This window comes from Gorilla gorilla, chromosome X (assembly GCF_029281585.2).
Source record: "Gorilla gorilla gorilla isolate KB3781 chromosome X, NHGRI_mGorGor1-v2.1_pri, whole genome shotgun sequence".
NCBI lineage: Eukaryota > Metazoa > Chordata > Mammalia > Primates > Hominidae > Gorilla > Gorilla gorilla.
In genome coordinates, this window is record NC_073247.2 from 136,623,136 (window position 1) to 136,638,324 (window position 15,189).

The 15,189-nt window shown below is 36.8% G+C and overlaps 1 protein-coding gene across 4 annotated transcripts in view; it reads right to left on the reverse strand.

Moving 5' to 3' along the window:
- TENM1 (teneurin transmembrane protein 1) overlaps nucleotides 1-15,189 on the reverse strand; it is an 831,890-nt gene that overhangs the window by 577,306 nt on the left and 239,395 nt on the right. For all 4 annotated transcript variants that reach the window (XM_055376889.1, XM_055376891.1, XM_055376888.1 and 1 more), the window contains one exon: nucleotides 14,535-14,814. In XM_055376889.1, the coding sequence (XP_055232864.1) occupies nucleotides 14,535-14,751 (217 nt within the window). In that variant the 5' untranslated portion in view covers nucleotides 14,752-14,814. The remainder of the gene's footprint in view (nucleotides 1-14,534; nucleotides 14,815-15,189) is intronic.

The following is a 15,189-nucleotide window of genomic DNA, read 5'->3' on the forward strand; positions in this document are numbered from 1 at the left end:
GTTACAGAGCAAGGACATGGGAACTTAAGATCCTCAACAAAGTCCGACTGGCTGGTGTGGAGATAGGATTCTCCCTTATTCCTATGTATAAAGTTCCAATTCATTCTGTTATTTACAGTGACACAACTTACTAGATCCTAAGTATGAAGAGAAAATCTCTCTCTGAAAATGGCTGAAACTGGCAATCTGTGTGTTAAAAGCATCTGTGAAAGGATTTGACAATCAGGAATAATTCTTGTGTCCTGGCACTTTTCAGAATGATTTATGTATACAATTTCCATTTATCCTCTGCACCACAGCGAGGAAACATCCTCACTTTACATAAGTGGAAACAAAACGTTGTAAAAGTTATCTCATTATAAGAAAAAAACTGTTGAGCACTTACTATATGGCAGGGTTTATAAAAGTAAATAAGGCATAGTTCCTGACCTCAATAAGTTTACAGTCTAGGTGGAGAAACAAACAAGCCAATTACAATTCATGGTGATTAGTGCTACAGTAGTAATAAGTACAGACTGCTGTAGGAGTATACAGCAGGAGCATCCACCCAAGATTGCATGGCACCAAGGCAGGCTTTCCAGAGCAAGTAGTTTCTAGGTAGAGACTCTAATGGAGACTCACAGGCTGAGAAGTACCTAGCCAAGTAAAAAATTAGAGAACAATCCCATTACAAATTGATCCACTTTATTGTTCCTTCCCCTAAAGGGGAAGAATGGGTTTGGAACAGTGCTTCAGTCAGAGATGAGAGCTGATGCAAATGTACCCAGGAGTATAGCCAAATTTGGATCAATAGGAATAATTTTATCAGATCCAAAAACATAAAAGAAATGAGGTACCATGCCTTTAAGGTTGGTAGGGGTATAGCTGAATGGCATGTACCATGAAGTAGGTTTAGTATTTTATTGAGGCTTGTTGGTTTTTAACATAGGGTAGAGGAGTCTTAGTGCTGTAGTAAAGAATTTGGTTTGTAGAGCATAGGATAATGAAGAGTAGGCTCCAAAGGCACCCTTGATGGAGAAACAGTGGCCACAGGGGAAAGCCATCCTTGAGGCACACTGAAAAGTGAGAGGAGCCATATGAGAGGGTTGCAGGGGAAAGGGGGCCCAAGGCTTCATTTATTCAACTCAATTCATTAATTCATTCAGGAAATATTTCCTAAGCACTTATTCTGTGATGATACTGTGCTAGGCTATTAAGTAAAAGAGCAATTTGAACCCAAATTGCTATTAGTTCAGTATTCTTTCTATTATACCATCATGAATAATTAAGCAACAAATACACCAAAACAAAGACAATCAACTTTTTAATTCAATTTACTAAATGTTTGTTAAATACTTGGCCTATTATGTGCAAAATATTGCACTGTATCAAAGTATCTACTTACTGGTTAATGGTTGTTGGTTATACTCCATGCTCTCTAAGAGGAAAGGAGCAGTGGAATTTTAGTAAAATGTGCTTAGTGCTAAATACTGTCAAACACTAGAAAATGGTAGAAATTTCCTGATGCCTTCAAAATCAGTGATCAACAAATAGGTATTGAATACTTCTTTTGGAAATAGTGATTGCTGAGTTGAACTCTGGTGAGACTTAAGTATAAGTAGAATGAAAGTTTATGTAGAATTATAATAATGTAGGCAGTAAAAAATCAACACACTATCACAAAAGCTTGGTGACAGGGCTGAAATAGAATCAAATTTTATGTAATTTTTAGCTGGGTAGGCTTAGTGTGGTCCTGCCTGAAAGGTACGTTCTCTCAAGGTCCTTGACAGCCTTGTGATTCAGTTTTAAGTGCTATGAACTTTGGTTCCGAATCTGAGTAATAAAAACTGCATAATTGTTTTCCTTTTATAGTTCCCATGTTTTAAAGCTTTATTTTAGTAAAAGTGCACGTGTTTTACCAAAAGAATGACTGTGAAAAGTCTGTTTAGTGTGTTAAAAAGGCAACTTTCTCAAGACACTCTTGTTGAATTCGGATGTCATGTAAGATTATAAATTCTACTGTGACAGACTTCACAGTATTCTTATGAAGTCACAATTCTAACAACATAGGCTTCAGACTTTATATTGAAATGTACATTTTAATCCCACAGTACATAAATACATGCAAATAAAAGTTTCAAATATACATTTTGAATCATCTTATTAGTACAGTGCAGCCACAATTAATAAAAAAACCCACAAAATAAAAAGTAGCCTTGTTTAATTGGAATATCTACATTTCCATTCACCCCAGTAGTTGGCATTGATAAAAATGAGACAAATATCAAAAATACAAAGCCACCTCCAAGCTTTTAGGTTCTCTTCATTTCTACATTGAGGCCATTTTTCAATGGCTTCTATATCTATAGTCTAGTGCAATGAAAGTGGAAGCAGCTGACCAGAATAACATCCTTCTGTGTATACAAACAATGTTCTAAACCAATTCCACATCCAAATGCAATTCTACAAACCAAGGAGTGGTATCAATTCCACATCCAAATGCAATTCTACAAACCAAGGAGTGGTATAAAGAAGACACATGTATTTTAGAAAGCCTTTAGCCAATAAATTTTAGACTAACTCTTGTTAACTGCAAAGGGTTATGAACTTGGACTTCAGTTGTGTAATTATTTTATCTAAACTTGATTTTTATGTTATGACAAAACATCATTTACTAAAACTACCACATACTTTTCTATGAAAAGTTAAAAATATATATATATATATATATATATAAAACAATCAATGTGACAAATAGGGAAAATTCTAATTTGAGTCTCTTTCCAACTTAATTTACCAAAAGAAAGTGCTGTTATACATTTAATAAATTAATTTGTTCAATAAATATTCACTGAATACATATTATGTGCCAAATACTGTTCCAAGCTCTAAAGTAAATTATAAAATCATGGTGGCAGAATGATGCTACAGCCAGCCCGCTTGTAGCTTGTACTTTTAAGTTAAATTGATCAGGTATGTTCCCTGGTCCATTGGCCAGATGCTTTGGTACTGCCAATCATATTGCAGATTCGAAAGAACACACTGACTAAATATCTTGGCTGTGTGTTATGGTTAGAATGCTTCAGAAATCAGGTTGGTTGTCCTCTATCCTAGAGGTAGTCTGAAGGAAACCAATAAGAAACATAAAGCTTGCCAACCACTAGCACTTGACAAGCATACCTGGGGCTTAGAGTATGTGGGATGGGAAGCTGCAGGAGAAAAAGGAGCATAAGCATCCATGTTTGAATGTTAGTTGCTGCTCCATATAACATCTCTTCTGTTTTGCCTTTCCATTATCATATACTAGTACATCTTGCTTAAGAAAATGCAATAAATAGAAAAAAATTAGAGAACAACCCCATTACAAATTGATTCACTTCACTGTTCCTTATGTATGGGGGGTGTGTGTGTGTGTGTGTATGGGTGTGTGTGTGTGTGTGTGCATCTGATTACTAAATATATGACATTAGTATGTATATGTATTCGTATAAAACATACAATAAAATTCTGCATTTCTTGTGACCATCTCATTTATCAAAACCACAGATTACTTTTTTCAAGTTAGTGAAGGTAATTTTTGACCATATTTGTTGAATAATTTGAGACACATTAGCATTCAGCCTGGTTGTATGTCAATGTGATAATTTTTTAAGTGTTCTTGAAACTTTGGACTTGAACCATTAATGAGAAGACATAATTGGACTTTAGTAGTGAAGCCTTATAAATATCTCAGTTGAAGCTTGAGAAATAAATCTTAACTCAAACCTTTAAATTTCATGAAAGGTTTGGGTGTGTCCTTATTAATTTTTTTTGCCTTTGAGCTTATTTCTAACTGCTTTCTTCCATGACATAAAAGACACAAAGGGTCATTTCCTCTAACAGTTTGACTCTGGTGTAACAAAACTAAATACTTCATGTGTCACAAGAATGACTGGCACCAAAATAGCACTGCATATGGCTCAGTTTATACTGGTGGGACAGAAGAATCCTCATCTTTTGGTATAAAGGCTTCAAATGAGAATACTGTCAAGGTTTCAAGGGATTCAAAGTTTATCTTCAGTCACCTCTAGACCCTTTCAGAATTATAATGAGAAAAAAAGTGTTGAAAATAAATAGAACTTATTTGTATATGGAGCCAGCTCTGCATCACAGATGACCAAAAAAGCAGAATAACAGTTTGCTGACAGGATGATTTCCTGACAGGACATGTTGGCGTACCTCATGGTTATGCCTTTGCAGATATTTAAAACTGCTTTTGACTGTTAATATGAAATATTGCTACATTTCAAAATGCCATTTCTGAATCTTCCTCAAATCCTTGTAATAAAAGAGAAGCAGCATGTAATTTGGATATAGTTCCAATCAATCCTATGAACTGAAACCCTCCGAGGTTCCCTGTCATCTATTGAATCAAATCCATGTCTTTTCACTTCACTCTTTAGGTTTGGCAACTGATTCCTTCTATATTTCACTAACTTTCCTTTTACATCATTCTTGAACAGTCCCGCTACTTCAGCCATGTTATCTATTGTGTTAGCCATGATGTCTATTCAGATTATCTTACTGACCCGTGTCTCTGCCTCTTTGTGTTATTATATAATAAATGGGTCCTAAAGTGTTAAAAGAAAAAAAGACAAAGCTCTTTTTCCCAGTCTTCACAGTCCCATGAATATGTATCCCCTTTGATCCTGCCCAGTAGCTGAAGCAATTTAAAAGGAGGAACAAAATTATGTACCCCAAAAACCAGTTGCTTTGTTTCCCAGGGGACAATCATCTATGTGACACTTAGCCAGGGAGTCAGTCTTTTCCTTCTGATATTATGTAGATCCTCAAAAGACATACACAATTCCATTTGGTGAAGAGTTATTTAAGAAGAAAACACTAGAATCAATTCTCATACTATGGTACAGTTTTTAATCTAGATTTAGGAAGAAGCAGCAAAGGGTTGAACATAGAATTGAGCAAAGTGGGCTCAGAGATAGACCATAGAAATAGAATGAATGTGCAGAGGTAAGAGCTATTTTCAGACTGAGATCAAAAAGTCATGTAGCCTCAGAAGCAGCAAGACCAAAGAATTTTGAAACTGACCTAGCTTTTCCTAGCTAAAGAATGTCCACAAAGAGACGTGATGGTCAAAGGTAAAATTACATTTGTGTAATATGTATGTAGTTAGCTGTAATTGTATATTGTTTCATAAAGTTAATTTAAGAATATATATAGCAAATTATTTAAATCAAACTTAGCCCTACTAGGTGACTCCTACCATTTGGTAATAAATTGGTATCTAGGAAGTGATGGACTGTCACTGACTGTGGTTACCTATACTCCTAGCTAACTGATGAAGGGGAAAGAGGGAGTTTTACGGAAATGATGACCTTCAAAAAGATGCCTGAAGGTGCAACATCTACACTGCACCACTATAAACCTCCCTCCTCCATTTATCCACTTTTCTGGCTTCTTTCCCTTCTCCAATACTGGGTTCCAGACTTACCTGTACAATATATACATTCATACTCATCAGCAAAATTTGTAAAATCATTTATATGAAGGGATGTGTTGTATAAATGTTTATATAAGGAAATATTACCTCTCTTGTTAGAAACAAAACCCAGACCATCTGTGGTTTTGGCACTAAGTGGAAAACTTCCTAGTTGATGGTGACAGTAGTAAATCAAGATGACATAATGGCAAGGGAGGGTGAAATGTAGGGGCAGAGTTTACTGCTTGGTTGCCTCCCACCACCATGATAATTATCTTTACATCATAGGGTTGCAAATAAGGACTAAATAAAAAATATATGCTAGCTCAGTTAGCAGAGTACTTGGCACATAGTGGTCAACAATATTTATTGTCATTAATGTTCCCACATCTCCATCTACAGTTCCACCTCACCTGAGCTCTAGATAGGCATGTGCAATTCTGTTTTGGCCTCGTCAAAAACTTACCTCACTACTCATCTGAAGCCTCTGACTTGATTCACACTTTCAGCACATAACCCTGTCTCTCATTTTTCTTGGGTGAGACCATCAAGTCATAAACTACTTTAACTTCTCACCACTATATTTTGTAATTTACTTCCTGTCTTAGAGGATGCAGTGAACATTCCCCTTTCAAAGCCTTTCCTTCCAACTGAGATCCAGAAACATTCTCCAGTTGAGCCTTATGGCAATAAACACATCTACATTCACTTGCACTCACCCTTCAAATCCTTGTGAGTTGGCATCTTTCTCTAATATTATTGAAACTGCTTATTTTAAGGCAGTGGATCCCTATCTTGGATGCACATTGGCATCCCCCAAGGATATTTTTTTTAAATGCCTGAGTCCCGCCCACTGGAAATTCTGATTTAATTGGTCTGGGGAACAGTCTTGGAATTGAGGTTTGTAAAACTCTCCAGATGATTTTAATGTCCAGTCAAAGTGAACAATCTCTAGTCTAAAGTCAGCAATGACCTTCTAAACTGGCTGTGTTACTGTCTTTATTTGACAATATTAGTTACATCTTCCTGCTGAAAAGTCTCCTCCTCTGGCTTATGTGATACTCATTCCTTTTTGTTCTTCTATGACATATCAAGACCACTTCATTGCTTCTGCCCACTATTTTAAATTCAGTGCTTCTCAGGGTATGATAATTGGCTCTCATTATTTCTGATTGTATGTATTTTCACTGGTCATCTCTTTTACTCCCGTAGTTTCATAGAATAGAACCACCTATTTCTGAGAAAAATGACATTGGGATTTTGATAGGGATTACATTGAATCTATTGATCACTTTGGGTAATATGGACATTTTAGCAATATTACATGTCTCCAAATACATGCATAAACACATACAACACGCACGCACACACACACACACACACTGACACCATTTCTTTAAAACTGATCTAAATTTACAGCAGTCTATCTGTCCATAGTAGTTATGACAATGGGCTCTAATTTCAGACTGCCTGGGTTCCAATGCTAGTTCTATCACTTACTACCTCTGTAATATTGGGCAAGTTACTTAGCATCTCTGTGCTTATTTTATTCATTGTAAAATGGGTATAATAATGATCCCAACCTTATAGCATTGCTGGGAAGATTAAATAACAGAATCCATTTAAAGTGCCTTACTTCCGGTCTGTTGTTGCATAAATGCTAGATATTTCTCTCATAATCAATGTCACCATGCCCTAGGCAGAATACACAGCATGGTTCTAGCTTCTAGACCCCCATGGTACTTTACATATACCACTATTATCACACCAATCATATTGCATCACTATTGCTGATTGACATGTACCTTCCCAACTGTACTATGAATTTATTGAGGGCAAAGATTGCTTCTTACTCACCTATAATCTTCATAGTTTAACAAAGAACTTTGCACAGATAAGCAAACCAAAGTTTAGAAATAGGTTTTGTCCTTTTTCAACTCTAATTGATTGACAATGCTTGCGTGAAATGCCATTTTGAAAGGGATGTGAGGCTGAAGCTGGTCTCAACAGGGGAAAGAGCATCATGATTAATTAGGGATGTCTTCCATGGGACAAATAGAGGGAGCAGTGGCACAAGTGTCATGGACATTCCATTCCAGTTTTAGGTGCTGTGTAAGTAAATACTTATTGAATGAATTTTCATGAACAAATGTTACTAGTTGAAAGACATGAGCCAATTGGAGTTATTGTTAAATAACTTGGCTAATTTCTCTTACAGTCTAAGTTCTTTCAGAGCAGTCATTATGGATTTTGTGCTAGAAACTTGTGACAACTAGAAGCATAGTATGCTCACAGCAGATAATTCATTAAATGTGATCAAATTCTGCTGAAATTTTCATTTCATAGGTTTTGCCACATTAATATTACACCTGCCATCTGTGATCTTTGCCATGTAAATACAGATCCTGAGATTAAGAGTTCTTTCAAGGATTTTGAAGGAACTGATATCTAAACTGTCTACATATAAGCAAACAATCATTTAAACTACTGCTAAATGCCTGATATAAGAATAGAGAAATGCACTTCTTAAATTTTGAGGGCAAAGACTGCACAGGTGGCAGTGCTGCTTAAGCATTTTTTCCTGTGGGATGAAGTGGCTTATCATACTGGGGCAAAAAGAGAGAAAATCATAGTCACTAGGGTACATTTATTTCAAGATTAACTTCATTTACCTAGAACAGTACCTGGTACATAGTTTACATTAAATAAATGCTGATGCATAAGTGTATAAATGAACAAATGGACGGATGGATAGATGGATGGATGGATGGATGGTTGGATGCATGGATGAATGGATGACAGATAAACTTTGCTTCCATGTAATCTTGGCAAAAAAAAATTGGCAGTTTGGGCTGGGCATGGTGGCTCACACCTGTAATCCCAGCACTTTGGGAGCCTGAGTTGGGCAGATCACTTGAGGTCAGGAGTTTGAGACCAGCCTAGCCAACATGGTGAAACTTCGTCCCTATTAAAAATACAAAAATTAGCAAGGTGTGGTAGCACACGCCTGTAATCCCAGCTACTCAGGAGACTGAGGCAGGAGAATCGCTTGAACCTGGGAGGCGGAGTTTGCAGTGAGCCAAGATCATGCCAATGCACTCCAGCCTGGGCGACAAAACTCCAACTCAAAAAAAAAAAAAAAAAAAAATGGCAGTTTAAATTTTTTTCCACCAGATGGCAATAATGTGAGATAAAGGTTTAGGTTGTAATCTTGAAGAGAAAAACAACCAACCAACCAAACAAAAATGCTATTCGGAGAAAAAGAAGCGTTAAAAGAACAGATTTAGATGACAGAAATGAAATGTTTGTGTCATCTGTAATACCTTAGGAGTCTATGACCTTGTGAGATTTGTATCAGGTCCTCAACATACCTCCTTTTTATGCATGGATGACTTCTCATTCATAATTACTTTGCAGTAAAATGGGGATATTCAAAAACTAATCTTATCTATATAAAATTATTGGCCAATTCGCATAACTAAAATTATTACCCTTGGTATATATATCTCCATGCATTTATATTTTCATTTTTAATACTAATTTCTTAGTTAACTGATGCCTCCTTGGATGTGAGGCTGCTTGGGAAAAATAGCTAGCCTGTGTACCTCTAGGAAATCTTCCCCTGCTAGTCAACCTGCCAAAAGTCATATGAAATAAACCTGCCTAGGGCTCATTCATCCTGTTAGCAAAGAATTGTGAATAATATTATATTAGTGTCCATCCCTTAATTCAAAAGCTTTTGGAAAATAAGAAATTCAGTTTTAGAGTCCAGCATTCCACATATACACGGAGTAGGGCGCTGCTGTTTTGGAAAATAAAGATAATATGAACATATCTTCAGCTGGTATAGAGTATTTTCTCTTATTAATACTTCTCAAAACAAGTCTTCAATTGGATAAAACATTAACTTCCCTAAAAAGTGGAAATAAGCAGACTCAGGAATATTTCATGGTAAATTATAGAGCATATCATCTGCCCTTTTCTAATGATAATCAGAATGAAAAGGCGTTTAACCTCCTTATAAACGCTTGGTCACTGGAGGCTGGCAAGGTTGTTGAAGAAAATGAAGGGAAACTAACATTTTTTGAATTCCTAAAGATCATCACTCTCATGATGGCATTCAATACTTATCACAACCTCCTGACATAGGTATGGAAGACAGTGTGGTATAGTGAAGAATGGGGGCTTTAGAGCCACCGACTTGATTTCTGATCCTAACTCTCACCTCTCCTTTAGCTGTGCAACCTCTGGCAAGTTATGTCTCTCCAAGCCTCAGTTACCTCATCTGTAAACTGGGGATAATAGCGCATACCTCTTCAGGTGTTTATGAGGAGCAAATGTAAAGCACCTTGCAGAGTGCTAGAATAGAGTAGGTACAATTCCAAATTTATCATTATTATTGTGATGATGGTGATGATGATGAAGTCAATTTTGCAGAAGAAAAAACAGATTCAGAGCTGAAGTATCTTGCTTAAGTTTACATAACTAGTAAACTTAAAAGGCATCTAGTACCGTACCTGGCACCATAGCAGGTGCCCAATCAACATTTTGTTTGCATTCATCCTTCCTGATCTAAAACTCAATTATTTTTTTGAGATCTTATTCCTTTAAAATAATGAGTCAGGCTCAACTTCACCTTGGTTGATGCAAGATTCAACTACTGACATACATTTGCAAAAATTAAAAACATTTTTTTCTGACTCACAGGTGGTAATACATGGACTAAGACAATAAAGAGGATTCCAGATCTTACCAAAAAAGATGATAATTAGGCCCACTATTTTGCCTAACATAAGATAAGTCATTTCTCCTTCAAAAGGGTACATATTTTCCCTCCTAGGTGTCTCTAGTGATTGGCAGTCAGCGGCAGATGAGATACTGTTTCCAGACTTTTAGTTCCCGGGTCTGTATACTTTATTTTATATAAGTCAGTGCACTGAAGGATGGTGCTGGCTAAAAATATAAATTGGTTCAAAATGTGTTTATGTCAGTTCATGGATGATAGATTCAGGTTTTTGTCCTTGGCCTTTTTCTAGTCTCAACCTTCTACACACTCTCCCTGGGTAATCTCATCCATCCCCTGGCATCTCTATTCTGAGACACTGATGAGCTCAAATCTACTTATAACAACAGCCCAGATCTGTTCTGAATCCTAGACACACTTTTCCAATCGCTGATGGGAAAAGCTACCTGGATGTCATACCAGCATCTTAAACTTAACATGTCTAAAAAGAAACTCATTTTCCCTTCCAAACCTGCTCCTCCTGCTGTGTTCCTTCTCTTGGTAAATTAATCACTATTCTCTCAGTTTCCCAAACTTAAAACTTTAAAGTCATCCTTGACTCTTATTTCCTTCAACCTCAACCAGTAATCAATTATGCGGTTCTATCAATTCGAACACACTTGTATCTCTTGAGTGTGTCTCTTCATCTCCACAGACATTGTTTGGACCTCTAACGCGATTCTTAGCTCTGGCCTAATTCAGTGGCCTCACAGATTTTTCTCCCTGCATCCCATTATTTCCAATTGCAATCAATCTTCTACACTGCTGCCTACACTTCTACAATTCCCCTGTATACACTTCTTATCCTAAAAATTACAATTGATCATGAAATTCTCCACTAATTGAAAGCTTTCTTTTTCGATGCTTAAAGGGAATTTTAAAAAACTCCTAAATTGGGCATGCGTGACTTCACAATCTGGCTCCAACATTCCTTGCTCTAGCCATATTGAATGTTTCACCATTACAGGCCTTCTACAGAGCTGTATACTTTGCACTTGCTTATCTGCTCTCTAGGAATGTCCTTCTGGTAAACTTTTATTCGAATTTTAACTTAGATCAAATATCACCTTTCTATGTACTCTGATTCCTCTAAAGAAGTTAATTGTTTCATTCTGTGTACTTCCACAGCACCTTTTTTATCTGTAAAACCACTTCATACATTTAATTGCAATAATGTGTTTTGAGTGTCTATTTTCTCCACTGCACTGTAAGTTTCCTGCAAGCAGTCATCTCCATCCTCAGCATTGGCTTCAAGGTCTGACACATATTAATTTGTAAATAAAAGCTTATTGAATAAAAAGAATCCGTTGAAAGGAAGTTAGAATGACATCATAGAGACAAACTTCCCTCACCCCAAATTCCTTTTGATGAAAGCGCACAGACAAAATCTGAGGCTGGCCAGCTCTTTATACTGACTCAGCATAAAATTGCTTATGTTTTTAGAACTGTCACCAGAATGCATTCTTATTTCTACTCACAATATATTAGGTCAACCACTCTACACCGTAAACCCACAACCCATAAATCACAATTGTAAATTCATCTTCTCTAAAGACAAACTTACAGATAAGTATTTTAATGAGAACTAGGCATTTCCTAAAGCCAAAAACATTTCCATAGGAAATAATTTCCCAATTGTCAGGCAGAAGAAGAGAATTATTTTAGAACAAACTTACATGATATTAACTGAAAAAAATGGGAAATATTAAAATGAATTCCTTGAAAAGAAAGATATAAAACTTTTACCAATTATGTTAAGGGATGAAAATGAGTAATATAGTTAACATCACAAATATTTAATGTATATTTGTTAGAATGAATATCTTAAATTTTGGCTCAATTTAAGGTTGTTTTTAAAATGTAAGATTCCAGTACTAATTAGAGTACTGTAATTTTCATTTGTAATAATTGCATTTGACATGGCAATATTTAAAGAGTAGTTTTCAATGCATGATAAGCACTTATATTTCAGTTGATAGCAACTAATTCCTTAAATGAAACAATTATAAAGCATATATTATATGCAAAATTTTATGGAAAATAGAGATCTGTCATGATCCCCATCTTTATTGAGTATGCAGTCTAGGAGAATATATATAACCACAAGAAGAGGTTAAAAAGAGGCAGGGCATGGTGGCTTATGCCTGCAATCCCAGCACTTTGGGAGGCCGAGGCGGGCAGATCACATGAGGCCAGGAGTTCAAGACCAGCCTGGCCAATATGGTGAAACCCCATCTCTACTAAAAATACAAAAACATTAGCCAGGCATGGTGGCGCGTACCTGAAATCCCAGCTACTCGGGAGGCTAAGGCACGAGAATCACTTGAGCCTACGAGGCAGAGGTTGCAGTGAGCCAAGATCATGCCACTGCATTCCAGCCTGGGCAACAGAGTAAGACTCTGTCAGAAAAAAAAAAAAAAGTAAAAAGAATGTATTTTCAAAGTTCACAGAGGAAGATCACCTACACAGTGAAACAGTGATGATGTTGGGGGTGATGGTGAGGCAAGGATTCAGTGGGAAAGGATGCTTGTAAGCTAGGCCTTGAAAGATGGTTGAATATGCATAAAGAGAGATAGCAGCAAATTGTATCCCAAGAAAGATGTAACAGCACAGCAAAGGGATTGAAAAGGGATGAAGTGAGATCCCGGTAGACCAGTTAAGAAACAAAAAACAATCTAGGTGAGATATAATGAGAGTAATGATCATGAAAATGGAGAGGAGAAAATGGATTTGAGAGATGTAGAGATTAACTCTGCTGGATGAGGAAACTGATTAGATATAGTAAGTATGTGTGGTTGGGAGAATGGGAGCATCATTAACAGATGTAGGTGATACAAGGAAGATGAGTGGGATTAGGAGTGTTAAGATGATTGCTTCCACTATAAATAGATTGGTTTAGAGGTGTCAGTGTATTATTCATTTGGAAATGCCGGGGAGGTTAACTGAAAATTTAGGACTAGAGTTTAGGAAGGAGGTTAGGTCTGAAGATAAATATTTGAAAGTCACTCAAATAGATGTGATCATTGAAGCCATCTGAGTAAACATATTTCGGGGTTCAAGCAGTAATCTTCAATCTTGAGCAGGAATCAGAATCCCCTGGGGGTTTGTTAAACCACAAATAGGTCCCACCCCCAGGGTTTCTGACTCAATATGTCTAGAGTGGGGCTGGAGAATTTACACTCTAAAAAAATTCTCAGGTTTTGCTGTTGTTGCTAGTCAAGTCCACACTTGGAGGACATAGAAAATTAAGTCTATTACTTTTTATCTCAGCATTAACTTATTCATAAAAAAGATAACTTGTGCCATCCGGGCACGTTGGCTCATGCCTATAATCCCAGCATTTTCGGAGGCTGAGGTGGGTGGATCATGAGGTCAGGAGTTTGAGACCAGCCTGACCAACATGGTGAAACCCCATCTCCACTAAAAATACAAAACGTAGCTGAGTGTGGTGAGGCGCACCTGTAATCCCAGCTACTCAGGTGGCTGAGGCAGGAGAATCGCTTGAACCCGGGAGGTGGAGGTTGCAGTAAGCCGAGATTGCGCCATTGCACTCCAGACTGGGCAACAGAGTGAGACTCTGTCTCAAAACAAGACAAAACAAAACAAAACAAAAAAACAAAAAACCTTGTGCCAATGTCAGTATCTTCTACGTCATTAAAATAGTGTCTAACACAGTTTATCTATCAATTGGAACAGGAAATCGTATTTCTACTAGTTTTTTGTTAGAAACTGTCTTGTCAATCCATAATTGAGAAACTAAGGCTGCCCAAAGAATATGCTCCAAAATATGGCTATTGTAGGAAGGGTTCTAAAAAATTCTTACTTTCCTTTCAGACTCGGCTACACAATGTTTCTACGTTATGGTGATAGACTTTCTGGAACCCTGTTTGGTGGTCTCCACTAACCTGCTAGCTTTGTCAGCAGCCAAATATTTATTTGAGACTTTTGTCCCATATAAGCAATGGCTTGAAAAGCACTTAGCTGTTTACTTTTCATCTTACTATAAATTATTTATCCTTCAGTCTATAAATGGCTATTTGTAGGATTAGACAAATTTTGAATGCTCTGATAAGAGGACTGCAGCATCCAAATTCATGCATAATCCTTAAAAAGCACATGTAACCTACAACCTCAGCTGGGCTGACATATGCAATAGATTCTCTGAGCATATATAAGCAGTGCGAATTATTAACCAGTTAACATTAGCAGATTTATTTTTGAAACAAAGTTTATGCACACAAGCATTCTCTAATGAGAAATAATATTTGTTATAAAGATCCAATAAAAACATACCTTGAGTAGATTTTTCTACTTCTTTCCTCTTTCGACTCTGGCTATTGTAATTCATCCTCAGCTCCTGGTTATACTCGTGCAGGGTCTCCCTGGAGTTGTATGACTGTCTTGGTTTTCTTCCATCTTCACTCTCATCAGAAGAACTGGTGTAAGCTAGATCCATTTCATGCTTGACTTTTGGTAGAGGCAGGTAGGGTTTGCAGTCAGTTTGCTCCATCTCTGATTAAGCAAGCTCAGTTTCATGAAAAAAGGATGAGGAAGTCCTTTAATGCAAGCAGTCCTGGAAGAGAAAGGGAAAAACACAAGCCTTCTTAGATTTATCTTTTTGTGAGGAAATGCATCTGGCAGATTCACAAATTGGTCCTGATAATACTATCAAAGGAGAGAAGTAAAAGACAAACTAGATGACATGAAGCTAGCCGGAGGCAATAATAACACTTTGTGTTACATGCATACATTGTAAAGCATTAAGGATTAAGCTGGAGGTTGCAGCATCAGAAAATACTCAAGGTAAAAGAGAGACAGCCTTCAAAAATATTTGTATTGGAATTCAAATAGAGGACAACGTTGTTCTATGGTGTGTGCGTGTTTTTAATGTTAAAATCAGTGGTTAGATTAAAAAACGTTATCGGATTTGAAAGTGGTGAGGAGTACA